At 47.2% G+C, this 27,720-nt stretch overlaps 1 protein-coding gene across 1 annotated transcript in view; it reads left to right on the top strand.

Annotated features, from left to right (window-relative positions):
- The window catches only part of LOC139266159 (FERM domain-containing protein 7-like), a 98,209-nt gene that overhangs the window by 62,357 nt on the left and 8,132 nt on the right, over positions 1-27,720 (top strand). The window contains exons 5-10 of the mRNA XM_070884002.1: positions 10,190-10,287; positions 12,112-12,226; positions 12,808-12,955; positions 20,251-20,346; positions 20,440-20,606; positions 21,672-21,740. Of these exons, the coding sequence (XP_070740103.1) occupies positions 10,190-10,287; positions 12,112-12,226; positions 12,808-12,955; positions 20,251-20,346; positions 20,440-20,606; positions 21,672-21,740 (693 nt within the window). The remainder of the gene's footprint in view (positions 1-10,189; positions 10,288-12,111; positions 12,227-12,807; positions 12,956-20,250; positions 20,347-20,439; positions 20,607-21,671; positions 21,741-27,720) is intronic.

Raw genomic sequence — 27,720 nt, 5'->3', positions numbered from 1 at the left:
TCAGGAAATTGATGGGATTGAAGGCCGATAAATCCCCGGGGCCTTATAGTCTGCATCCCAGAGTACTTAAGGAAGTGGCCCTAGAAATAGTGGATGCATTCGTGATCATTTTCCAACAGTCTATCGACTCTGAATCAGTTCCTATGGACTGGAGGGTAGCTAATATAACACCACTTTTTAAAAAGGGAGGGAGAGAGAAAGCGGGTAATTATAGACCGGTTAGCCTGACATCAGTCATGGAGAAAATGTTGGAATCAATTATTAAGGATGAAATAGCAGCACATTTGGAAAGCAGTGACAGGATCGGTCCAAGTCAGCATGGATTTATGAAGGGGAAATCATGCCTGACAAATCTTTTGGAATTTTTTGAGGATGTAACTAGTAAAGTGGACAAGGGAGAACCAGTGGATGTGGTGTATTTGGACTTTCCAAAGGCTTTTGACAAGGTCCCACACAAGAGATTGGTGTGTAAAATCAAAGCACATGGTATTGGGGGTAATATACTGACATAGATCGAGAACTGGTTGGCAGACAGGAAACAAAGAGTCGGGATTAACGGGTCCTTTTCAGAATGGCAGGCAGTGACTAGTGGGGTGCCGCAGGGCTCAGTACTGGGACCCCTGCTCTTTACAATATACATCAATGATTTAGATGAAGGAATTGAGTGTAATATCTCCAAGTTTGCAGATGACACTAAGCTGGGTGGCGGTTTGAGCTGTGAGGAGGATGCTAAGAGGCTGCAGGGTGACTTGGACAGGTTAGGTGAGTGGGCAAATGCATGGCAGATGCGGTATAATGTGGATAAATGTGAGGTTATCCACTTTGGGGGCAAAGACAGAATATTATCTGAATGGCGGCAGATTAGGAAAAGTGGAGGTGCAACGAGACCTGGGTGTCATGGTAAATCAGTCATTGAAAGTTGGCATACAGGTACAGCAGGCAGTGAAGAAGGCAAATGGTATGTTGACCTTCATAGCGAGGGGATTTGAGTATAGGAGCGTGGAGGTCTTACTGCAGTTGTACCGGGCCTTGGTGAGGCCTCACCTGGAATATTGTGTTCAGTTTTGGTCTCCTAATCTGAGGAAGGACGTTCTTGCAATGAGGGAGTGCAGCGAAGGTTCACCAGACTGATTCCCGGGATGGCCGGACTGACATATGAGGAAAGACTGGATCAACTGTGCCTTTATACATTGGAGTTTTGAAGGATGAGAGGGGATCTCATAGAAACATCTAAGATTCTGACGGGACGGGACAGGTTAGATGCAGGTAGAATGTTCCCGATGTTGGGGAAGTCCAGAACCAGAGGACACAGTCTTAGGATAAGGGGTAGGCCATTTAAAACTGAGATGAGGAGAAACTTCTTCACTCAGAGAGTTATTAACCTGTGGAATTCCCTGCCTCAGAGAGTTGTTGATGCCAGTTCATTGGATATATTCAAGAGGGAGTTAGATATGGCCCTTATGGCTATGGGGATCAAGGGGTATGGAGAGAAAGCAGGAAAGTGGTACTGAGGGAATGATCATCCATGATCTTATTGAATGGCGGTGCAGGCTCGAAGGGCTGAATGGCCTACTCCTGCACCTATTTTCTATGTTTCTATGAGGCCTTTTTTTTACAGAAAAGGATGATTAAAAGGAATCTAATAGAAGTTTTTAAGATGATGAGGTGTTTTGAGAGGGTAAATGGTGAAAGTGCTGGTTGATGAAATGAGGGGACACAGACACAGGATCATTATTAGAAAAACAATGGCAAAGGTTAGAATTACATAGAATATAGATCACAGAAACAGGCCATTCAGCCCAACCAGTCTATGCCGGCGTTTATGCTCCACTCGAGCCTCCTCCCGTCTTTCCTCATCTACATCTATCAGCATAACCCTCTATTCCCTTCTCCCTCATATGCTTGTCTAGTCTTCTCTTAAATGCATCAATACTATTCGCTGCAACCACTCCCTGTGGCAGCGAGTTCCACATTCACCACTCTCTGAGTAAAGAAGTTTTTTCTGTATTCCCGATTTGATTTCTTGGTGATTATTTTATATTGATGGCCTCTACTTTTGCTCTTCCCCACAAGTGGAAACATTCTCTCTTTACCTGATCGGTATACCCTTGCATTTCTGTATCATCCTTGTAAATCTTTATTGCACCCTCTCCAGTGCCTCTATATCCTTTTTATAATATGGCAGCCAGAACTGTACGCAGTACTCAGTGTGGTCTAACCAAGGTTCAATACTGGTTTAGCAAAACTTCACTACTTTTCAATTCAATCTCTCTCGAAATAAACCCTAGTGCTTGGTTTTTATCTTTTTTATGGCCTTATTAATCTGCATCACCACTTTTAATAATTTGTGTATTTGTGCTCCACTACCCCACCTAGATTCTGGGGAGTAAAATTCGGGAGTGCCCCGTTTGTTGTGTTAACTTTTAAAAGTTGGAAAAAGTTAGCGGCAGGCGTTAATGATTTTCAACTTTTAAAAAATTTGGTGTTTACGCTCCAGGAAGGAAGTGGAGTGCTAAATCAAGTACGCCACTTCCTTCCTGGAGTGCAACTGGACCAGACCTTCAAATCAAGCTCATGGTCTACAGGGCTGTAGTAATACCTGCCCCCTGTATGGCTCAGAGTCGGCAGAAAGAGCGTGCGGCAAACCTGTCCCACCCACCCCTTCCCTCAACGACTGTCTGTCCCACCTGTGACAGGAACTGTGGCTCTCGTATTGGACTGTTCAGCCACCAAAGGACTCATTTTAAGAGTGGAAGCAAGTCTTCCTCAATTCCGAGGGACTGCAGGCAGGGCAGAGGGTATGCAGCGCTGCACACTGGGCCATGCACGCTGTTGTGTCTGGAGGCTCCTTCCCTCCCTCAAAGGGAAGGGCCATTGCTGCAGGCTGTGCATTGGGATCAGTGAGCTGGTCCCCGACAGCAGCCGCGATCCGTCCCCATCAGCTCGAGCCACTGCAGCAGAGTGCCGGGCTGATCTATCGTGGCCAAAGAGGAAGCAAAAAAAATGACAAACACCATTTGGAACTTTTTCTACTCACCTTGGCCACCTCGCCTTTAAGTTTTGCCCCCGAAGCGCCCAGCCTCCCGATGGACGCCTCCCGTTTTCGCCCGGTGATGCTGCAGGGGGCGAAACCGGGCCGGAACGTGCTCCGGGGTGATGTGCACAGCGATGACGTCGCAAACTCCGGCCGAAGAAGATCGGAGTGCAACGTCCTACCACTGCCGCAAACCTTTGCCGAATTTAGCGGGAGTCGTTCACCTCGGTCGGTAAGTGGTTAGCCCCTGTTATCGCCCCCAGTGGCGATAACAGAAGTGCTAAGGAGGCCAATTTCTAGGCCTGAGTTTCCAAGTAATATGTAACTTCCTTATTTTTCTTATCAAAATGTAAGACCTCACACCTGTCTATGTTGAACTTCATTTGCTAATTATATGTCCATTCTGCAAATACATTAATGTCTTCTTGTAATTTGTTGCAGTCCTCCTCAGCATTGACTATCCCCCAATTTGTGGAATGTAGAAATTGTGTTTTTGATTCAAAATTCGAAATCGTTAATATGAATGGTGAACAACAGTGGTCCCAGCACTGATCCTTGTGGAACACCACCACCCACCTTCTGCCACTGTGAATGGCTGTCCTTTACCCCTACTCTCAGCTTTCTCTCCAGAAGCCAGTTGTTATCCATTCTGCTGCCTGTCCCCTGACTTTGCATTCTCTGACCCTGTTCATCAGTCTATTATGTGGTATCTTATCGAAGACGTTTTTGGAAATCTAGATAAATTACGTCTACTGTATTACCTTTGTCTACTCTCTCTGTTACCTCTTCAAAGACTTCATTGAGGTTGGTCAAGCAAGACTTACCCTTTTGAAATCCATGCTGACTTTGGTTTCTAGTTGTTTTCTATTTTCTCCTTTAGTAGGTTAGTCTATAGTTCCTTGGACATGCTCTATCTCCCTACTAAATATAGGTATACCATTACTGCCAGTCTTCTGGCACACACCTTTTTCTAATGCATTAAGTAATGAATTAATGATAGTCTCTGCTATATTTTCCTAGATTATTTTATAATGCGCAAATGCAATCCATCCAGACCAGGAGTTCTATCCTCTTTGAGTTTGATTAGTTTATTTAATATTTCTCCTCTTTATTTTAAATGTGGTTATATCATTTCTATCTGTCCATATATTCCAATGTCATGTCTACCTGATGTGTCTCCCTGGTAAATACTGAAGCAAAGTAATTATTTAATATTACTGCCATTTCTCTATTGCTGCCTGTGGTATTGCCCTGTCCATCCCTTAGTGGCCCTATTCCCATCCCGACTTTCCTATGTTATTGATGTGCCTACAGAACATTTTATATTTTGCTTTTGTTTGTCGATAATTTAATTTCGTAGTTTTTCTTTGTCTTCCTAATTGTTTTTTTGACTCCTCTCCTAATCTCTTCATATTATCCTTTGTCGTGCTTTCTCCTGCTATCCATGTACTTCATGTACGCCTCATTATTTCCCTCAATTTTTCCCTTATGTCTTTATTTATCCATGGTGTCTTATCAGTGTTTAGTTTGTCCTTGTTTTTTAGCAGAACATATTTTTCCTGGACTCTGTTGAACACCATTTTAAATGTTTTCCATTGCTGTTCTACATCATTTTTGCCAATATTGTTGTCCATTTTATTTTTCCAAGTTCTACTCTCAGCCCCTCAAAATCAGCTTTTCTCTAATCTTTAATCCTGTTCTTTGTAATGCTTATGCCCTTCTCAATTATTATCTTAAAGCATAATATGTTATGGTCATTATTGCCTAGATGTTCCCCCACATTTACTTCTCTTATCTGCTCTGGTCATTCCTCTTTACTAGAATCAATAGAAAAATCCAGCTTCTTACAAACTAGGCTTGAAAGGAGACCTGTGCACATTGTAGGAACTCTATTCCCTTTACCCCTTTACCTTTTGGCTAATTAATATCAGGGTGGTTGAAATTCCCCAGGATTATTATTCTATGTTTTTATTTATTTCCCTAATTTGTTTGCATATTTCTTCCTCCACCTCCCTTCCACTATCAGGTGGTCTGTAGACTACCCCTATTAGTGCGATTGATCCTACAGTGTTATTTATCTCTATCCATATAGATTCTATTTCTGTCTTGCTGATAGCTGCGCCACTTTTTTCTACTGCCATTATGTTATCCTTAATAAGTACAGCTACTCCCTCACCACCATCCCCCCAACCCTTTTATCTCTCTCTATCTTTTCTCAATATGTTATACCTTGCAATGTTTAATTCCCAGTCCTGATTTTTCTGTAGCCACGTCTCAGTAATCCCTGCTATATCTTGTTGCTCACAACATATTATTGCTTCCAATTCTCCCAATTTATAAAGGATACTGTGCAGACATTTCATCATCATCATAGGCAGTCCCTTGGAATCAAGGAAGACTTGCTTCCATTCCTGAAGTGAGTTCTTTGGTGGCTGAACAGTCCAATACGAGAACCACAGACTCTGTCACAGGTGGGACAGATAGTGGTTGAGGAAAGGGGTGGGTGGGACTGGTTTGCCGCACGCTCCTTCTGCTGCCTGCGCTTGATTTCTGCATGCTCTTGGCGTTGAGACTCGAGGAGCTCAGCGCCCTCCCGGATGCACTTTCTCCACAGGGCGGTCTTTGGCCAGGGACTGCCAGGTATCAGTAAGGATGTTGCACTTTACCAGGGAGGCTTTGAGGGTATCCTTGTAACGTTTCCGCTGCCCACCTTTGGCTCATTTGCCGTGAAGGAGCTCCACATAGAGCACTTGCTTTGGGAGTCTCGTGTCTGGCATGCGAACTATGTGACCCGCCCAGTGGATCTGATCGAGTGTGGTCAGTGCTTCAATGCTGGGGATGTTGGCCTGGAAGAGGACGCTGATGTTGGTGCGTCTGTCCTCCCAGGGGATTTGTAGGATCTCACGGAGACATCGTTGGTGATATATCTCCAGCGATTTAAGGTGTCTACTGTACATGGTCCATGCCTCTGAGCCACACAGGAGGGCGGGTATTACTATAGCCCTGTAGACCATGAGCTTGGTGGTAGATTTGAGGGCCTGGTCTTTGAACACTCTTTTCCTCAGGCGGCCAGAGGCTGCACTGGCTCACTGGAGGTGATGTTGAATTTCCTCATCAATGTCTGCTTTTGGTGATAAGAGGCTCCCGAGGTATGGGAAATGGTCCACGTTGCCGAGGGCCACGCCATGGATCTTGATGACTGGGGGGCAGTGCTGTACGGTGAGGAAGACCTTTGTCTTACGGATGTTTAGTGTAAGGCCCATGCTTTCGTATGCCTCAGTAAATACGTCGACTATATCCTAGAGTTCAACCTCAGAATGTGCGCAGACGCAGGCATCGTCCGCGTACTGTAGCTCGACGACAGAGGTTGAGGTGATCTTGGACCTTTCCTGGAGGCGGCGTGGGTTAAGCAGGTTCCCACTGACTCTGTAGTTTAATTCCACTCCAGCGGAGAGCTTGTTGACTGTGAGGTGGAGCATGGCAGCAATGAAGATTGAGAAGAGGGTTAGGGCGATGATGCAGCCCTCTTTGACCCCGGTCCAGACGTGGATTGGGTCTGTAAAGGATCCGTTGGTAAGGATCACGGCCTGCATGTCAACGTGGAGCAGGCGGAGGATGCTGACAAACTTTTGGGCGCATCTGAAATGGAGGAGGACACTCCATAGACCCTTGCAGTTGACAGTGTCAAAGGCCTTTGTAAGGTCGAAAAAGGCCATGTATAAGGACTGGCGCTACTCCCTGCATTTTTCCTGTAGCTGTCATGCTGCAAAAATCATGTCCGTTGTGCCCCGTAGAGGACGAAATCTGCACTGCGATTCCGGGAGGAGCTCCTTGGCCTCAGAGAGAAGACAGTTGAGGAGGACTCTCGCGACAACCTTCCCAGTGGCTGATAGCAGGGAGATTCCCCTGTAGTTGCTGCAGTTGGACTTGTCCCCTTTTTTAAAGATGGTCACGATCACTGCATCTCTGAGATCTCCTGGCATGCTCTCCTCCCTCCAGATGAGAGAGATGATGTCATGTATCCGCGCCAACAGCGCCTCTCCGCCATACTTTAACGCCTCAGCAGGAATTCCATCCGCTCCCGTAGCCTTGTTGTGCTTGAGCTGTTTTATGGCTTTTCCTACTTCGTGCAGTGTTGGAGTCTCACTGAGATTGTGGCGGGTAGCATGCTGCGGGATGGAGTCGAGAACACTCGAGTCAAAGGCAGAGTCTCGGTTGAGGAGATCTTCAAAGTGCTCCTTCCATCGGGCCCTGACTGCCTTGGTGTCCTTGATGAGTGTTTCCCCGTTCTTGAGTGGGGTGGGGCCTTGGGAGTTTGGACCGTAGATGGCCTTGACTGCGATGAAGAATCCTCGCATATCATGGCTGTCGGCCAGTTGTTGCATCTCCTGTGCTTTCTCCATTCACCACCTGCTCTTTAGATCCCTGTTTTTTTGTTGGACCTCAGCCTTGAGCCGTCTGTAACGTTGCTTTGTAGCTCCGAGTTGGGTTGTTGCTTGAGGCTCAGAAATGCTCTGCGCTTACGATCTATTAGTTCTTGGATCGCCTGATCATTTTCATCAAACCAGTCCTGGTGTTTTCTGGTTGAGTAACCAAGCGTCTCTTCGCAGGCACTGGTTATGGAGGCCTGGAGAGCAGACCAAGCGCTGTGGGCATTCAGCATCTCAGGGTCATCAAGGCTTGCCAGGTTAGCTGTGAGGTGCTGGCTGTATAGAGCTCTCTTAGCTGGGTCTTTAAGTGCCCCGCCATTGAATTTTTTGCGGCACTGCTTCAGCTGTCCCCTCTGCTTTGGGGCTATGTTTATATTAATGATGGATCGGATTCGGCGGTGGTCCGTCCAGCAGTCGTCAGCTCCTGTCATGGCGCGGGTGATGCGCACATCCTTGCGATCCCTGGCTCGGATGATGACATAGTCGAACAGGTGCCAGTGTTTGGAGTGAGGGTGTTGCCACGATGCCTTGTATTTGTCCCTCTGACAGAACAGGGTGTTGGTGATGAGGAGTTCATGTTCTAGACATTTTGTCAGGAGTAGGGTACCGCTGGAGTTGGCTTTCCCTACCCCCTCTCTGCCAATCACGCCTACCCAGAGGGCTGTGTCTTTGCCAATCCTGCCGTTGAAGTCACCTAGGAGGATCAGTTTGTCGCCCGCGGGGATGCGGGACAGGGATGTTTTGAGGTTGGAATAACAACCCTCTTTAGCCTCATCCATTGCATCAGGTGTAGGGGCGTACGCACTGATGACTGTGGCGCATTGGTTCTGGGATAGTGTAAGGCGAAGAGTCATGAGGCATTCGTTAATCCCGCAGTCGGAGTCTTTGAGCCGTCAGCCAGCTCATTTTTGACGGCGAAGCCGATTCCTTGAAGGCGGCGTTCTTCCTCTGGTTTTCCTTTCCAGAAGAAGGTGTAACCTCCACCTTGTTCCTTGAGCTGGCCTTCCCCTGCCCGCTGGGTCTCGCTTAGGCCGGAGATGTCGATGTCAAAGCGTCTAAGTTCCCGGGCAACTATGGCAGTGCGGTGTTCCGGCCTGTCGCTGTTGGAATTGTCCATGAGCGTCCTGACGTTCCAGATCCGGAACTTCATGTTAACGGAGTGGAAGATGATTGTGCGCGAGTTCTTTTAATGTGGCCGTTGCACACCGACTACCACAGGGCTTAGCTGAGCAAGGCCTTGGTCCAGTGGCAAAAGGGTCCAAGATGACTGGAGACCAGGCACTGCTGTATGAGCCTAGTTGCCTACGGCGAGATGTTGGCCGCAAGCTCGGCGCTAAGTAGCGCCCGTGATGGCAGGTGGTCTGCTGCTTGGTTGGGGGCAGGCATTGAGAGGGTCAGTGGTCCGTTGGAGTTCCAGGTGGGAGGTCAGCAAGGAGTGGGAGGGTGGAAGAATCATAGCCATGGTGCTCAACAGTAGAAGAGGCCTGGTCACCTGTGGGGAAGGGGAGGTCCAGCCGTTCCTCTCACTTTATTTTTAGCCATCATTTTACACTCCTTCTATAAGTCTATTCTTTCCCTGACCATTTATGTCCTCCCTTCGTTTACTCTGTCCTATGCCCTGCTTTCCTGTTTCATTTATACTTAGGCTTGTTTAGTTTCTTGTAGATTCTTACTAGTTGAAAGCCTTTACCAGCTCCCTGTTCACCCTTTCCGCTCGCCCGCAGGTCCCATTAGAAGATGTTTCTGTACAGAGGCTTATTAGAACACAGAATGCTTTACCACACGGCACTCCGAGACAGAGATGAGAACATCATTCAAAAGGGAATTGTTTAAGTATTTGATATCATCATAGGCAGTCCCTCGAATCGAGGATGACTTGCTTCCAAGTCAAAAAGTTCACAGGTGTTTCAATGAAGGACCTAATATTCCAGATCCTGAACTACATCCTGAAGGGTGGAAGATGCCTGTGCGTGGATTTTTTTAACGTGTGGTGGCGGTTGCACACCACATGGGCTTGACAGAGCTAGGTCTTGGTCCAGTGGCAAGGGTTACCCAAGAGGACTGGATGCAGGGAAATGGAATTAGAGGAGATAGGTCCAGTTGAAGCGTTGACAGGCATAAAAGAAAAAATTACTTTCATTTATATAGCGCCTTCCAAGACCTCAGGACTTTACAGCCAATGAAGTACTTTTGGAGTGTAGTCACTGTTGTAATGCAAGAAACGCAGCAGCCAATTTGCACACAGCAAGCTCCCACAAGCAGCAATGAGATAATGCGCAGATAATCTGTTTTTAGTGACGTTGGTTGAGGGAAAACTATTGACCAGGATATCTGGGAGAATTCCCCTGCTCTTCTTCGGAATAGTGCCATGGGATCTTTTACATCCACCTGATTGAGCAGACCGGGCCTCGGTTTAACATCTGAAAGACAACACCTCCGACAGTGCGGCACTCCCTTAGTACTGCACTCGAGTGTCAACCTAGATTTTGTGCTTAAGTCCCTGGAGGGAGGCTTGAACCCACAACCTTCTGGCTGAGAGACAAGGGTGCTACCCACTGAGCAGACTGAATGGCTTCTTTCTGCAGCACTTGCTATGAGATGCCCCAAGGGGCAGTCCCTGCTCTAGTTCTGGCCTGGATTGAGATATCGACTGTGCTGCCTGTCTGTCTAAATTCTACACCGTGATTGCATGGCGATATTCTAACAGAGCTCGTTCCTTCCGCAGGTATCTGTTTGCTCAGCAAATCAAACGGGATCTGGTTGCCGGGAGGCTGCTTTGCAATGACAACAGTGCCGCACTGTTACTGTCTCTCGTCATCCAGGGTGAGTAATGACCAAAATTATCCATCCTATGGAGTTCATAAGAAGGTTAAACATCTAATTGAGCTGCGGAAGCAGTTCGGGATCTCTGCCAGTACTGCAGTTATGTTATTTTTATTTTTAAACGCCTCTAGATCAAAGTGTCAGATTTATGTCCAGTCCAGATGTATGTATATTTACACTGACCGCCTGAGACGGGTGGCTATATTCGGGGCTTCAGCCAGCCAGAGCCTGGTCTGCACTGCCTGGGTGAAGCTTCTATTCAGTGAGTGAGGCACTTGTTCCTCTCCCAGCCTCTCCTGGGAGACAGGTCCGAGCCCTGACTCCAGATCCACTGCTCAGGGAACTGCTTCGCACAAAAGCTTAGATTGTAAACGCAGCCTGTTGTGCAACTGAACCCCAACGCTACAAGGAAGAAGCGCCGAAAGCTTACAGCTAGATTTTCAGCTTTGCTGATTCCGGGGCGGTAATGGCGGTGGGGCAGTAATGGCAGCGGAGCGGTAAAGTTTGCGCCGGGAACAGCTTGCGCCTCAGTCAGCAAAATTGTGCAGCTGGGCCCGGAGTGTGGGGCAGAGCACTAAGGGAGGCATTACACATCTCTCTCAGGGCGCTAGGCCGGCTGAGCATGGGAAAATCCCCAGCAAAACAGCCGGCCTCGGAGCGCCCTGAGAGAGGCCTGGGGGGAACAAAACCCTGAAAAAAACACCAAAAACATTTCCCATGAATTCCTCACGCCACCACAACATAAACTGCAAAAAAAAAAAACAATTTCACTTACCTGAGGTGGACATTACTTCCCTCACTGCGGCCGCTCCAGCTCGGACTGCCCACTTTCACAGGTGGTCCCAGTAGGGGGCGCTATGGATCGGGTGGGAGGCAAAAGTCAAGCCGCTGTCGCGACCAGGGGCTTTGCACACCGGCTGACCTCTCCCGGGTGGTAATACTCCGCGCCCCGCCGAAACCTGCTCCGAAACCCCCCGCGGGGCACTGGAAGCTGGCCACCCGCCCGGAAGAGCTCACCACCGCCATTGCTGCCCCTCCGGGGGGAAAACAGAGACGGTAACACCAGAGAATCCAACCCATTGTTTCTTCAGCTCTTTGGTGGTTGACATCCTGAGGGCCTGAGCACAGAATTAGAGGAGCATGTACAACATGAATAGAGGGTTTAACAGGCGGATGTACGTTACACATTAGTGAGGAAAAGAACAGAATGAAGGGCTAACTGTGTCGAGACAAACTGCCCTCCCCACCGTGAGAGAGGCTCCATCTCCACCATAACAGCAGCAAGATCGCGGGAACACCACAACCTCCACGTTCCCCTCCAAGTCCCACACCATCCTGACTTGGAAATATATTGACGTTCCTTCATCGTCGCGGGGTCAAAATCCTGGAAGTCTCTATCTGACAGCACTGTGGGAGCACCTTCACCACACGGACTGCAGCGGTTCAAAGAAGGCTACAGTCTGTGTGGTGAAGGTATGGCCTGCTTAAGGGCATCTGGGGATGGCCAATAAATGTTGCCCTTGCCGGTGATGCCCACATCCCAGGAATAAATGCAGCATAATATTTATGAGTCAGACCCATTGGGGGTCATTTTAACTTGGTATGATGGTGAATGATATGGAATTAACGGCTCATTATACACCATGCCCAACAAGACGGGGTGTATAATGGATGGCTAATTCCATATCGCCTGTCTTAGACTATCGCCCAACGTTAAAATCACCCCCAATGTCACTTGCTCACCTATTTCCTATTTCTCTGGTTTGCTACGCACGTTTCTATTTCCCTCTCCTTTTGCTGTGTATTTGTCTTCCTATCTTTAAGCTGAGGTCGGTGATTTTGATGAAGAACTGGACCGATCACATTTACAATCCAAGATATATCTTCCAAACCAGGAATGCCTGATTCATAAAATAATGAATTTTCACCAGAAACTCATGTAAGTACAAAATAAAAATCAGCACGGTTTTATAGAATTTAATATAAAGAGATATTTTAGTACCTTCTGATTCAATTGGTAGTACACTTGTCTTTGGGTTAGAATTTTGGTCCCATTCCAGAGACTTGAGAACATAATCGGGACTGACACTCCCAGTGCAGTACTGTGGGAGCGCTGCACTGTTAGAGGTGCTATTTTTCAGATGAGACATAGAACCGAGGTCCGGTCTGCTCTCTCAGGTGGATGTCACGGATCCCATGGCCGTATTTCAAAACATGCAGGGAGTTCTCCCCAGTGTGCTGGCCAACATTCAACCCTCAACCAACATCACCAGGAAAATAGATTAACAGGTCACTTATCTGATTTTTGCTTGTGGGACCTTGCTTGATGCTGTGCTTGCCTAAATTAACACTTCTAAAGAAATGCACTGTGTAGGAACTTCTTTGAGATGATTGTGAGAGCTGTGATATATTTGCTCTGATTTTGGGTGAAGATGGTCTGGAAAAGTCATTGATCTTTAGAAGGTCAGTTATTACGTGGAGAAATTACATTACTTTATTCTTGGTTTCACCTTCGCACAGTGGGCTGACGTCAGCTGAATCTGACACCCGCCTTCTGGACACAACGCGGAAGCTGGAGATGTACGGCATCAGACTTCATCCAGCCAGTGATGGCAAAGGAACGCAGATCAACCTGGCCGTTTTACACATGGGCATACTGGTCTTTCAGGTTTGTTGAACTCGCGTGAATGTTTTAAGCCCATCACAGGCCACATCATGTACAACTGGATTTGTTGTAAAATGTAAGGGCATTTAAAACATTCCATGACATATACAGGCACACATGCTATACAGGTACATGAGCAATACAGGTACATGAGCTATATAGGTACACGACCTTTACAGGTACATGAGCAATAAAGGTACACGAGCTATACAAGTACATGAGAAATACAGGTACATGAGCTATACAGGTACACGAGCAATACAGGTACACAAACAAAAAAAAAGCCCAGCGGGTGATCGAGAGCCAGCGGCAGTTGGTGAGAGGGGAGCGACCTATAAAAGGCCCAGCGGGAGATCGAGAGCCAGCGGCAGTTGGTGAGAGGGGAGCGACCTATCAAAAGCCCATCGGGAGATCGAGAGCCAGCGGCCGTTGGTGAGAGGGGAGCGACCTATAAAAGGCCCAGCGGGAGATCGAGAGCCAGCGGCAGTTGGTGAGAGGGGAGCGACCTATAAAAGGCCCAGCGGGAGATCGAGAGCCAGCGGCAGTTGGTGAGAGGGGAGCAGCCTATAAAAGGCCCAGCGGGAGATCGAGAGCCAGCGGCAGTTGGTGAGAGGGGAGCGGCCTATAAAAGGCCCAGCGGGAGATCGAGAGCCAGCAGCAGTTGGTGAGAGGGGAGCGACCTATAAAAGGCCCAGCGGGAGATCGAGAGCCAGCGGCAGTTGGTGAGAGGGGAGCGACCTATAAAAGGCCCAGCGGGAGATCGAGAGCCAGCGGCAGTTGGTGAGAGGGGAGCGACCTGTCAAAAGCCCAGCGGGAGATCGAGAGCCAGTGGCAGTTGGTGAGAGGGGAGCGACCTGTCAAAAGCCCAGCGGGAGATCGAGAGCCAGCGGCAGTTGGTGAGAGGCGGGAGCGGCCTATCAAAAGCCCAGCGGGAGATCGAGAGCCAGTGGCAGTTGGTGAGAGGTGGGAGCAGTGTCGGAGCGGCCTATAAAAGGCGTACCGGTGCAGCTACAGCAGGAGAGAAAGCAAAATAGAAGTCGAAAGGAATCAAAAAGTGACGTCACAGCCAATGGGGTAAGTGATTGGCTGGTGATTGGTGAGTAGCTTTTCTTTTCTTTTATATATCAGGAAGTGAACTTTAGCATTGTTATTACCAATTTAAGGGTATCTAAGGTTAAGGCATGGCAGGAGAGCTCGGTCACGTGATATGCTCCTGGGAACTCGGGGACACTTCCAGTGTCTCTGGGGGCTACATGTGTGGGAAGTGTATCCGCCTCGAGCTCTTGACGGTCCGCGTTGCGGAATTGGAGCTGAGGGTGGATTCACTCTGGAGCATCCACGATGCTGAGAATGACGTGAGTATCACGTGTAGTGAGTTGGTCCTACCGCAGGAGAAGGGTCCACAGCCAGATAGGGAATGGAAGACCAGCAGGAAGAGCAGTGCAAGAAAGATAGTGCAGGGATCCCCTGTGGTCATCCCCCTGCAAAACAGATACACCGCTTTGAGTACTGTTGGGGGGGATGACTCATCAGGGGAGGGCAGCAGCAGCCAAGTTCATGGCACCGTGGCTGGCTCTGCTGCACAGGAGGGCAGGAAAAAGATTGGGAGCGCGATAGTGATAGGGGATTCGATGGTGAGGGGAATAGATAGGCTTTTCTGCGGCCGCAACCGAGACTCCAGGATGGTATGTTGCCTCCCTGGTGCAAGGGTCAAGGATGTCTCGGAGCGGGTGCAGGACATTCTGAAATGGGAGGGAGAACAGCCAGTTGTCATGGTGCACATTGGTACCAACGACATAGGTAAAAAAAGGGATGAGGTCCTACGAAAAGAATTTAAGGAGCGAGGAGCTAAATTAAAAAGTAGGACCTCAAAAGTAGTAATCTCGGGATTGCTACCAGTGCCACGTGCTAGTCAGAGTAGGAATCGCAGGATAGCGCAGAAGAATACATGGCTTGAGCAGTGGTGCAGCAGGGAGGGATTCAAATTCCTGGGGCATTGGAACCGGTTCTGAGGGAGATGGGACCAGTACAAACCGGACGGTCTGCACCTGGGCAGGACCGGAACCAATGTCCTAGGGGGAGTGTTTGCTAGTGCTGTTGGGGAGGAGTTAAACTAATATGGCAGGGGGATGGGAACCAATGCAAGGAGACAGAGGGAGACAAAAAGGAGGCAAAAGGAAAAGACAGAAAGGAGATGAAGAGAAGTGGAGGGCAGAGAAACCCAAAGCACTGTACAGCAAAATTCTAAAAGGACAAAGGGTGTTAAAAAAACAAGCCTGAAGGCTTTGTGTCTTAATGCAAGGAGTATCCACAATAAGGTGGATGAATTAACTGTGCAAATAGATGTTAACAAATATGATGTGATTGGGATTACGGAGACGTGGCTCCAGGATGATCAGGGCTGGGAACTCAACATCCAGAGGTATTCAACATTCAGGAAGGATAGAATAAAAGGAAAAGGAGGTGGGGTAGCATTGCTGGTTAAAGAGGAGATTAATGCAATAGTTAGGAAAGACATTAGCTTGGATGATGTGGAATCTATATGGGTAGAGCTGCAGAACACTAAAGGGCAAAAAACATTAGTGGGAGTTGTGTACAGACCTCCAAACAGTAGTAGTGATGTTGGGGAGGGCATCAAACAGGAAATTAGGAGTGCATGCAATAAAGGTGCAGCAGTTATAATGGGTGACTTTAATATGCACATAGATTGGGCTAACCAAACTGGAAGCAATACGGTGGAGGAGGATTTCCTGGAGTGCATAAGGGATGGTTTTCTCGACCAATATGTCGAGGAACCAACTAGGGGGGAGGCCATCTTAGACTGGGTGTTGTGTAATGAGAGAGGATTAATTAGCAATCTCATTGTGCGAGGCCCTTTGGGGAAGAGTGACCATAATATGGTGGAATTCTGCATTAGGATGGAGAATGAAACAGTTAATTCAGAGACCATGGTCCAGAACTTAAAGAAGGGTAACTTTGAAGGTATGAGGCGTGAATTGGCTAAGATAGATTGGCGAATGATACTTAAGGGGTTGACTGTGGATGGGCAATGGCAGACATTTAGAGACCGCATGGATGAATTACAACAATTGTACATTCCTGTCTGGCGTAAAAATAAAAAATGGAAGGTGGCTCAACCGTGATTATCTCGGGAAATCAGGGATAGTATTAAAGCCAAGGAAGTGGCATACAAATTGGCCAGAAATAGCAGCGAACCTGGGGACTGGGAGAAATTTAGAACTCAGCAGAGGAGGACAAAGGGTTTGATTAGGGCAGGGAAAATGGAGTACGAGAAGAAGCTTGCAGGGAACATTAAGGCGGATTGCAAAAGTTTCTATAGGTATGTAAAGAGAAAAAGGTTAGTAAAGACAAACGTAGGTCCCCTGCAGTCAGAATCAGGGGAAGTCATAACGGGGAACAAAGAAATGGCAGACCAATTGAACAAGTACTTTGGTTCAGTATTCACTAAGGAGGAAACAAACAACCTTCCGGATATAAAAGGGGTCAGAGGGTCTAGTAAGGAGGAGGAACTGAGGGAAATCTTTATGAGTGGGGAAATTGTGTTGGGGAAATTGATGGGATTGAAGGCCGATAAATCCCCAGGGCCTGATGGACTGCATCCCAGAGTACTTAAGGAGGTGGCCTTGGAAATAGCGGATGCATTGACAGTCATTTTCCAACATTCCATTGACTCTGGATCAGTTCCTATCGAGTGGAGGATAGCTAATGTAACCCCACTTTTTAAAAAAGGAGGGAGAGAGAAAGCAGGGAATTATAGACCGGTCAGCCTGACCTCAGTAGTGGGTAAAATGATGGAATCAATTATTAAGGATGTCATAGCAGCGCATTTGGAAAATGGTGACATGATAGGTCCAAGTCAGCATGGATTTGTGAAAGGGAAATCATGCTTGACAAATCTTCTGGAATTTTTTGAGGATGTTTCCAGTAAAGTGGACAAAGAAGAACCAGTTGATGTGGTATATTTGGACTTTCAGAAGGCTTTCGACAAGGTCCCACACAGGAGATTAATGTGCAAAGTTAGAGCACATGGGATTGGGGGTAGTGTGCTGACGTGGATTGAGAACTGGTTGTCAGACAGGAAGCAAAGAGTAGGAGTAAATGGGTACTTTTCAGAATGGCAGGCGGTGACTAGTGGGGTACCGCAGGGTTCTGTGCTGGGGCCCCAGCTGTTTACATTGTACATTAATGATTTCGACGAGGGGATTAAATGTAGTATCTCAAAATTTGCAGATGACACTAAGTTGGGTGGCAGTGTGAGCTGCGAGGAGGATGCTATGAGGTTGCAGAGTGACTTGGATAGGTTAGGTGAGTGGGCAAATGCGTGGCAGATGAAGTATAATGTGGATAAATGTGAGGTTATCCACTTTGGTGGTAAAAACAGAGAGACAGACTATTATCTGAATGGTAGGAAAAGGGGAGGTGCAACGAGACCTGGGTGTCATGGTACATCAGTCACTGAAGGTTGGCATGCAGGTATAGCAGGCGGTTAAGAAAGCAAATGGCATGTTGGCCTTCATAGCGAGGGGATTTGAGTACAGGGGCAGGGAGGTGTTGCTACAGTTGTACAGGGCCTTGGTAATGCCACACCTGGAGTATTGTGTACAGTTTTGGTCTCCTAACTTGAGGAAGGACATTCTTGCTATTGAGGGAGTACAGCGAAGATTCACCAGACTGATTCCCGGGATGGTGGGACTGACCTATCAAGAAAGACTGGATCAACTGGGCTTGTATTCACTGGAGTTCAGAAGAGTGAGAGGGGACCAAATAGAAACGTTTAAAATTCTGACGGGTTTGGACAGGTTGGATGCAGAAAGAATGTTCCCAATGTTGGGGAAGTCCAGAACTAGGGGTCACAGCCTAAGGATAAGGGGTAAGCCATTTAGGACCGAGATGAGGAGAAACTTCTTCACCCAGAGAGTGGTGAACCTGTGGAATTCTCTACCACAGAAAGTAGTTGAGGCCAATTCACTAAATATATTCAAAAGGGAGTTAGATGAAGTCCTTACTACTCGGGGGATCAAGGGATATGGCGAGAAAGCAGGAAGGGGGTACTGAAGTTTCATGTTCAGCCATGAACTCATTGAATGGCGGTGCAGGCTAGAAGGGCTGAATGGCCTGCTCCTGCACCTATTTTATATGTTTCTATAAAGGTACATGAGCAATCATCATCATCATAGACAGTCTCTCGAAACGAGGATTACTTGCTTCCACGCCAAAAAGGGATAAGTTCACAGGTGTTTCAATGAAGGACCTATTATTCCAGGTCCCGAACTACATCCTGAAGATGCCTGTGCGTGGATTTTTTTACCGTGTGGTGACCAGCCACCACACGAGCTTGACAGAGCTAGGTCTTGGTCCAGTGGCAAGGATCACCCAAGACGATTGGAGGCCAGCTCTGCTGCATGGACCGAGTGCGCACACATATCGCAGTGTAGGCTGGCCCATGCTGCCCCTGGCCCCCTGGCCCCGAACTCACGCCTCTCCTGGGCCCTGATCACATCCCACAACATTCTCTCACCGCTGCTTCGCCCTGACCTCGCTCCTGCTGTACCTGCCCACGCTCCAATCACCGTCCTGGACCTTGATGACGTCCCTCTTCGCTGCCCTCGCCCTCCTGCACCAGCTCACGCTGTACTTTGAAGTGGTACGCCGCCACGGCTGTCCAGGGGCCGCTGCTCACCGTTCCTTTTATGACCCCGACCTGCCACTGATGGTCTCTCGCAGGTCGGAGCCTCCATGCTGTTCAAGCTATAAGGTACATGAGCAATACAGATACATGAAATATCGAGGTACTCGAACAATACAGGTATGTGAACTACACAGGTGCATGAGTAATACAGGTACATCATAGGCAGTCCCTTGAGACAAGGATGACTTGCTTCCACGCTGTTATGTATTAATGCTTGGGAGTCACCAGACACCAGAGGGCGCCGCGGTCGGATGTCATTGGGCTGTACGCATGTGGCATTTGTGCTTGGTCACCTGTATATAAGCTGGGTGTCTTTGTCACGCTGGCACTCTTGGGCTGGAATAAAGATGGATCAGGTTGCACCTGAGTGAGTTTACAGTAACCAGACTCTTGCGTCATTACACACACCAAAAAAAAGGATGAGTTCACAGGTGAGAAGTACCCGAACTACATCCTGAAGGATGGAAGATGCCTGTGCGTGGATTTTTTTTAACGTGTGATGGCCGTTGCACACCAGCCACCACATGGTCTTGACAGAGCTAGGCCTTGGTCCAGTGGCAAGGGTTATCCAAGACAACTGGAAACCTGCATGGACCTAGTGCGCACACATATCGCAGTGTAGGCTGGCCCGTACTACCCCTGGGCCCCTGGCCCCGAACTCACGCCACTCCTGGGCCCCGATCACGTCCCTCTACAGTCCCTCGCCGCTCCTTCGCCCCAACCTGCAATACACGTACATGAACTACACAAGTACATAAGCAATATAGGTACATGAGCAATACAGGTACATGAGCTATACAGGCACATGCGCTATACAGGTACATGAGAAAATCAGGTACACTAGTAATATAAGTATGTCAATCTCTGAGATGGAGGATTTGAGAGGTCCTCACATGTAGGTTAATCCCTTGGGGATCATGGTTGAAGCATCATTATTGTTATGAATGCATGTTTTTTTTACATAGAGTAGCTATGCCATTCTGTTTGTTTGTAGCGAGGGCCACTGAATAATGCTTTCCATGGATTAAATGAATGGAATCATGGGAACTGATCCCCAAAACACCGATGAAGATCCTGAAACCCGATGTAAAGAGAATGTGATTTGGCTTCCCATAAACCAAGGGAACCAATTATAAATGGCGGTAAACATGGAGTGAATTTCCCCAAACAACACTGGAACCCCATAGAAGCATTTTTGTCTTATGCAGTCACCGTGAAGCAGTAGAACTTGTTTATGACCATCACATTCCAGCCCTACAACCCACTGAGATCTCAGCGCTCCTCCAATTCTGGTCTCTTGTGCATCCCCCATTTCCTTCAGCCCACCATTGGCAGCCGTGCCTTCAGCTGTCCAGACCCTAAACTCTAGAATTCCTTCTCTAAACCTCTCCTCCAATACACCTTTCTCTCCTCCTTTAAGACTGTTTAAAGCCTACTCTTTGATCAAGCATTTGGTCACCTATATATAATTGTCTTATTACGCTCCCATGAAGCGCCTTGGGATGCTTTACTACGTTAAAGGCGCTATACAAATGCAAGTTGTTGTTGATGTGACAAGATCGATATTAAACTGCAACTCTCATTCCAGGGCAAAACTAAGATTAACACGTTCAACTGGGCCAAAATACGTAAGCTGAGCTTTAAGAAGAAGCATTTCCTTATCAAGCTCCATTCCAACATTTTTGTAAGGTTTTTTAAAACTTCTATTATCGCACAAGATTAATGTTCATCAAATGATTGTTTGTCTGATAATGTGTCCTGTCTCCACAACCGGCAGACCACCGCGTGCAAGGACTCCTTAGAATTCCTGATGGCGAGCCGAAATACGTGCAAACACTTCTGGAAGATGTGTGTTGAGTATCATGCCTTCTTTAGGCTCCCCGAGGAACCCAGATCCAAGCCCAGGCCCATACTCTACAGCAAAGGATCCTGCTTTCGGTACAGGTATGGTGGAGAATTCTCCCCTGGGATATTGCTCCTCACTGCACCAAGACATTCCTGGGATGGCAGGACTGTCGTATGAGGAGAGATTGGGTCGACTAGGCCTGTATTCACTAGAGTTTAGAAGAATGAGAGGGGATCTCATTGAAACGTATAAAATTCTGACGGGGTTGGATAGACTGGATGCGGGGAGGATGTTTCCCCTGGCTGGGAAGTCTAGAACAAGGGGTCACAGTCTCAGGATACGGGGTAGGAAATTTAGGACCGAGATAAGGAGAAATGTTTTCACTCAGAGGGTGGTGAACCTGTTAAATTCTCTACCACAGAAGGCTGTGGAGGCCAAGTCACTGAATATATTTAAGAGGGAGATAGATAGATTTCTAGAAACAAAAGGCATCAAGGGGTATGGGGAGAAAGCGGGAATATGGTGTTGAGATAGAGGATCAGCCATGATCATATTGAATGGCAGTGCAGACTTGAAGGGCCGAATGGCCTACTACTGCTCCTAGTTTCTATGTCTATGTTTCTATGTTAATTACTGGGACAAAATTCAAATAATCAGGCAGAGATTTTATTTGACGCTGTCGGCCGTGGCTTGGGGGTAGCACTCTCGCATCTGAGTCAGTGGGTTCAGGTCCCACTTAAGAGAATCAAGCACAAATCTAGGCTGACACTCCCAGTGCAGTGCTGAGGGAGTGCTGCACTGTCGGAGGTGCCGTCTTTTGGATGAGTTGTTAAACCTCTCAGCTGCCCTATTAGGAGGATGTAAAAGATCCCATGGCACTATTACGAAGACGAGCAGGGGGGCTTCACCTTGGTGTTCAGGCCAATATTTATCCCTCAATCACCATCACTAAAACAAATTATTTGATCATTATCACAATGCTGTTTATGGGATCGGGCAGTGCGTAAATTGGCTGCTGCGTTTCCTACATTACAACAGTGACCAGTGACTACATTCCAAAAGGACTTTATTGGCTGTAAAGCACTTTGGGACGTCCTGAGGTCGTGAAAGGCGCTATATAAATGCAAGTTCTTTTTTTCTTTAAATTGTAACTCTTGTTTCAGTGGAAGAACTCAGAAGCAACTGGTAGAATACATGAACAAAGGAAATTTCAAGCAGGAGCCCTTCGAAAGGTAATATTCAGGAGACTGCTCGCTCCAAAGTCCATTTAAACTTCCACCTTTTTCTCTCGCATAAAATTACATGGAATCTACATCACGAAACAGGCCATTCGGCCCAACTGCTCTATGCTGACGGTTATTCTCCACATGAACATACGAACATACAAACAATGACGGACAGGTAAAGACCATCTGGCCATCGAGCCTGTCCCACACAATTGTGATACCTTGTGTATCACAACTTATACACTCCACCCCACCCAAAACCATGGGATCTCCTGGGAGAAGCAAAAAAACATAAAAATCCCAGGCCAATTTGGGGGGGGGGGGGGGGAAATCTGGAAAATTCCTCTCTGTCCCAACTAGTCCAGGAGATCCCTCTGTCCAGTGAATTCCCTGCAGTACCTACCTTCTGTAAGAGTTCATCTCCGCCGCAGCCAGAAACAAATCCAGTTTTTGCTTGAAGGAGTTCAGTGAGTCTGTATCCACCACATGAGAGGGCAGCTTGTTCCAGAGGTGGACTGTTCTCTGGGAAAAGAACCACCTCCTGACATCTAACCTCAACCTAGCCTTATACAACTTTAATTTGTGCCCCTTCGTCCTGCCTAACCTATTTAATTGAAATAAACTAGAGTTGGAACACTGTCTATTCCCTTCATTATCTTATAAACCTTAATCTTATCCCCCCTAAGCCTGCGCTGCTCTAAGGTAAAGAGTCCCAGCTCTTTTAACCTATCTTAATAACTAAGATGCTTTAGACTTGGAATTAGTCTTGTGACTCTCTTCTGTACCCATTCCAGTGCCTCAATATCACCCACCATGTGAGGAGACCGAAACTGGACACAGTATTCCAAGTATGGCCTGACTAAGGTCTTGTACAAGGACAAAACAGTACGCCTCGTCTTATATTCAATTGTCCGATGGGTACACCCCAACACCCTATTTGCTCCAGCTATCGCTGCACGGCATTGCTCGTGTACCTTTAAGGATGTACGCACTAGAATGCCCAAATCTCTTTCTATCTCCACCATCTTTAATGCCTTTCCTTGGAGGGTGTATGAATGTTGAGCATTTGCCCTGCCCACATACATAACACTGCACTTATCTAAATTATACATACATTTCCAGACTTGAGCCCAGTCTCCCAACACATTAGGATCTACCTGAAGCAGACGAGCCTCTTCTACAGTTCCAACACTCACACAGATCTTGGTATCATCTGCAAATTTGCAGATCATTAATAAATAGTAAAAAGTAATGGTCCCAACACTGATCCCTGCGGGACATCACTGGTGACCGGTCTCCAAACAGACCCAAATCCATCTATCACTACTCTCTGCCTACGCCCTGCCAGCCAGTTCTGAATCCAGCCCAGTATATTTCCACGAATACCAGAGGCTTCAGTCTTATAGAGAAGCCTCTTGTGTGGTACCTTATCAAAAGCTTTTTGGGAATCTAAGTAGACCAACTTCTTCAAAAATACAATTAGACTAGTAAAAAATGACGTCCATTTTATTAAGCCATGTTGGGTGTACCTAATATGTCCCCCTCTATCCAATTATTTATATATTACATCGCTAATGATTCCTTCAAGCATCTTACCTATTGCTGATGTTAAACTAACGGGCCTCTCGTTACCTGGGTCTGTCTTGTCACCTTTTTTGTAGGTGGGGTCTACATTAACTTCCTTTCAGTCATTGTGCAGTGAGCTATTAAAAATACAGGCACATCACATGCCCCATCTCCCTGAGGACCCTTGGGTGGCTATCATCCGGCCCGGCTGCTCTATCTATTTTCTATCTAGTTCCTAATTCTTTCTAAAACAATATGCTTATCTATGTTAATATTACGAGTTGTGTTAGTAAATTCTAATGGTTGAGCATCATCTTCAAGGGTGAAGACTGATGCAAAGTATTTGTTATGTCTTGAATAAAGAATCTGACCAGATACTGTAAGCTCAAAGTAATGTGTGACCGTAGTCCTTTAATACAGGTCTCCAGAGTGCCTCTCCAGCCTGTGAGGCCTCCTTATGTACAGGTGCTCCCAAGGGATTGTGGGATCCCTTGGAACTCCAGGGGATGAGCCCTCTGGTGGTTAGACATGGTATTTACAGGTTTACATATATAACAATATTAATTTAATATTTCCACCATACTGAGTGAGTCCTTTGTAACCTGTCCTTGAACACCCTTCAGTGGCCCAATACAGTCTTTGATAGTTCTCTGACTCTTCACATAACTGAAAAAGCTCTTTGCATTACTTCCACAGTTCTCTACTATCCTTTTTTCCATTAGTTGTTTTGCTGATTTAATAGCAGCCTTCGTTTTCTTTAATTGTTTCTTGTACTCAACTCTGCTTAGTTGAGTATTAAATATCTTTAACTTATAGAAACATTTCTGTTTACATTTTATTTGTCTTTGCACCGTAGGTTTTTTTATCACACTCCTTCTTTTGACTTTGGGTACATATTTGTTTTCCACATTTTTTATCATGTTCTTAAAAACTTTCCATTTGTATTCTACGCCGCCGAGGAGGGTTAACCAATTTACCCATTCCAACTCACTGCCATTTTGGTGAAGTTTGCTCTTTTAAAATCTGGTATGAGTTACAGGTTCTCAGTACTTTTAGTTCCACCAGCCAATTGGAACCATATAATGTTGGGGTCACTGTTAGCCAGATGTTTCCCCATATGGAGGCCCGATATGAGGTCAGGCTCACTACTGAACACCAGATAAAATTTATGACGATCCCTAGTTACTTCATTAACATATATTATTGATATATATTCATGACTTGGATGTGGGTGTACAGGGCACAATTTCAAAATTTTCAGATGACACAAAACTAGGAAGTATAGTGAACAGTGAGGAGGAGAGTGATAGACTTCAGGAAGACATAGACAGGCTGGTGGAATGGGCGGACACATGACAGATGAAATTTAATGCAGAAAAGTGTGAAGTGATACATTTGGTAGAATGAACGAGGAGAGGCAATATAAGCTGAAGGGTAAAATCCTACAGGGGGTGCATGAACGGAGTGACCTGGGGGTATATGGGCACAAATCGTTAAAGATGATAGGGCAGGTTGAGAAAGCGGTTAAAAAAGCTTACGGGATGAGGGACTTCAGTGACCGTGGATAGACTGCAGAAGCTGGAGTTGTTCTCCTTGGAGCAGAGAAGGTTGAGAGGAGATTTGATCGAGGTGTTCAAAATCATGAGGGATCTGGACAGAGTAGGTAGAGAGAAACTGTTCCCATTTGCAGAAGGGTCGAGAACCAGAGGACACAGATTTAAGGTGATTGGCAAAAGAACCAAAGGAGACATGAGGAAAAACCTTTTATACGCATCGAGTGGTTAGGATCCGGATGCACGGCCTGACAGGGTGGTGGAGGCAGACTCAATCATGGCTTTCAAAAGGGAGTTGGATAAGTACCTGAAGGAAAAAAATTTGCAGGGCTATGGGGAAAGGGCGGGGAGTGGAACTGGCTGAAGTGCTCTTGCAGAGAGCCGGCACGGGCTCGACGGGCTGAATGGCCTCCTACTGTGCTGTAACCTTTCTATGATTCTATGTTACTAACAAGTTGAATCAGGAAACAGTCTTGTATATTGTCGACACATTTTTCAGCTGCACTTCCTACCACCACAGCAGGTAAACCATTGTGCCACTAAATGCCGAAAAATTTAAATCACCCATCAGACAAAGGTGGCATTTTATATAAAAGCATTTGCAATCTGTTTCCATAACTCATCATATTCAGGTGTCTGACCTGGGGCCTATAACAATTACCGATAATTAGTCCCTGCCCTTGAGCTTGGTCCGCTTGAATCCAGATAGCCTCAAGAGCTATACTTGATGAGGCAATATCAAGTCTTTCTCTAGCTGGTAGATTCTCACTGATGAAAATAGTAACCCCACCTCCCCCTTCACCTACTCTATCTGTTATGTTCAGAATAAATCCATAGGACTGTGTTGCAAGCTCAAACTGTTGTGACCTTGGTCTTTTTATTCAGACTCCAGAGTGGAGAAGAATCATGGTGAATCACCTTTTATATCTGTTTGCCCCAGGTCTCCCACAGGTGTGCCCCCTCATGGCAAGACTTACATTTTGGTGAGGTTTACATACATACATAACACTATCCTTTCTGAATCCCTTGTAGGCCTTTAGGTGAATTTCTGTGCCATCATCGGCAGTCCCTCAAAATCAGAAGACTTGCTTCCACTCTAAAAGTGAGTTCTCAGGTGACTGAACAGTCCAATACGGGAATTACAGCCTCTGTCACAGGTGGGATAGACAGTGGTTGAAGGAAAGGGTGGGTGGGGAGTCTGGTTTGCTGCACGCTTCTTCCCAGCCTGCGCTTGTTTTCTGCATGCTCTCGGCGAAGAGACTCGAGGTGCTCAGCGCCTTCGTGGATGCTTTTCCTCCACTTAGGGTGGTTTTTGGCCAGGGACTCCCAGGTGTCGGTGTTGCACTTTATCAAGGAGGCTTTGAGGGTGTCCTTGAAACATTACCTCTGCCCACCTGGGGTACGCTTACCATGTAGGAGTTCTGAGTAGAGCGCTTGCTTTGGGAATCTTGTGTCGGGCGTGCAAACAATGTGGCCCGCCCACCGGAGCTGGTCGAGTGTGGTCAGTGCTTCGATGCTATGGATATTGGCCTGATCGAGGACACTGACGTTGGGTGCGTCTGTCCTTCCAGGAGATTTGCAGGATCTTGCAGAGACATCTGTGCCATCGCTTTGGTCTAGCCCTGCCTCAGAAATACACAATGGGGAGAAACTTGTGTCATTTGTGCCTCCTGTTAATGCCCCCTGGGGGCCGCTAATGGGACACAAATGACTTCTCGCCTGGGACGTGGGGCTGCTACCGACTCCTGCGACATTCTGCGGAAGTTAGCGGAGGCGCTAACCAGTAGTGCCCCGCTCCTGCTGATAGCGTCCTGGTCTGCTGCGTCAGCGATGCCAACGTTGTCACCGTGCGCAGCGACCTGTCTTCGTCCTGGAGCGAAAATTTGGTAATGCCCCGTGAGGATGCCACGGGTGGACGATGTCCGTGCCAGCCTCGTGTGTCACGAACCCGGCCTCAGTCCGCTCACGGGGTGAAAATTAAAGGGCAGCCCACTCCCCAGGGGTATAGTGGTGGCCCCGTCTCCCCAATGCAGAGTTTAATGGAAGGGGACAGCCCTGTGCTCCTGTCACCATTATGCGGCTCTCTGCGGAGCACTGGAAAATTCCCGCGGTTAGTGCCCCAGTCCCACCCCCAAGAGGAAGTAGACCGCACGACATTGCACTCCACTTCCTCTCAGGGGCAGTAACCCAATTTCGTTGCCGGGGCAGGACTTCTGCTGCAGGAAGTCCCATCTTGCTGCCGGTACCGCTCCCAAACGAGGCGCTACAGAATTTCACCCCCAATATGTCTCATTTCTCCAACACAGCGTAGAATTGCAGTTCTAACACTCCTTGTATTTACATAACAACTATTTTAAGGTCTCTCATCGAAATTTTTAGAGTTTTTAAATCTTGTATGCTTCCTGCCTGGTTTATATGCATGATTAGCATCTATGTAATGATCAAGTTCAGTGAGATTATCTTTGAATTTATCTGCACTATCCCGTGCTGAATTAGTTAAATGCTTTCGGAAAGTATGCTCAACACCCTCTGCCACCCTTTGTGCTCCCAGAAAGTTCAGATGGAGGCAGTCCCTCCTCCCACCTTAGATCATCCCACCCCATCAGCATATCCTTCTATTCTTCTCTCTCTCATGCACTTATCTAGCTTTCCCTTAAAGGCATCTATGCTATTCGCCTCAACTATATCTTGTAGTAGCAGTTTCTCCCTGGGTGGTAGCAGTTTCTCTTCAGGTTACACCAGTCTATCTGCTCACATACTCTTGCTTACTGATTGACATGTTGTTCACTGACCAGCAATGTACTCTACACCCTTATCAAGCTCTGGCAACCATAAATAACTGCATGCAAAACTCTTGGTCAAGCACA

The sequence above is a fragment of the Pristiophorus japonicus genome, chromosome 6, assembly GCF_044704955.1.
Source record: "Pristiophorus japonicus isolate sPriJap1 chromosome 6, sPriJap1.hap1, whole genome shotgun sequence".
In the NCBI taxonomy this organism is placed as follows: Eukaryota; Metazoa; Chordata; class Chondrichthyes; family Pristiophoridae; genus Pristiophorus; species Pristiophorus japonicus.
This window is presented reverse-complemented; position numbering and strand designations above follow the sequence as displayed.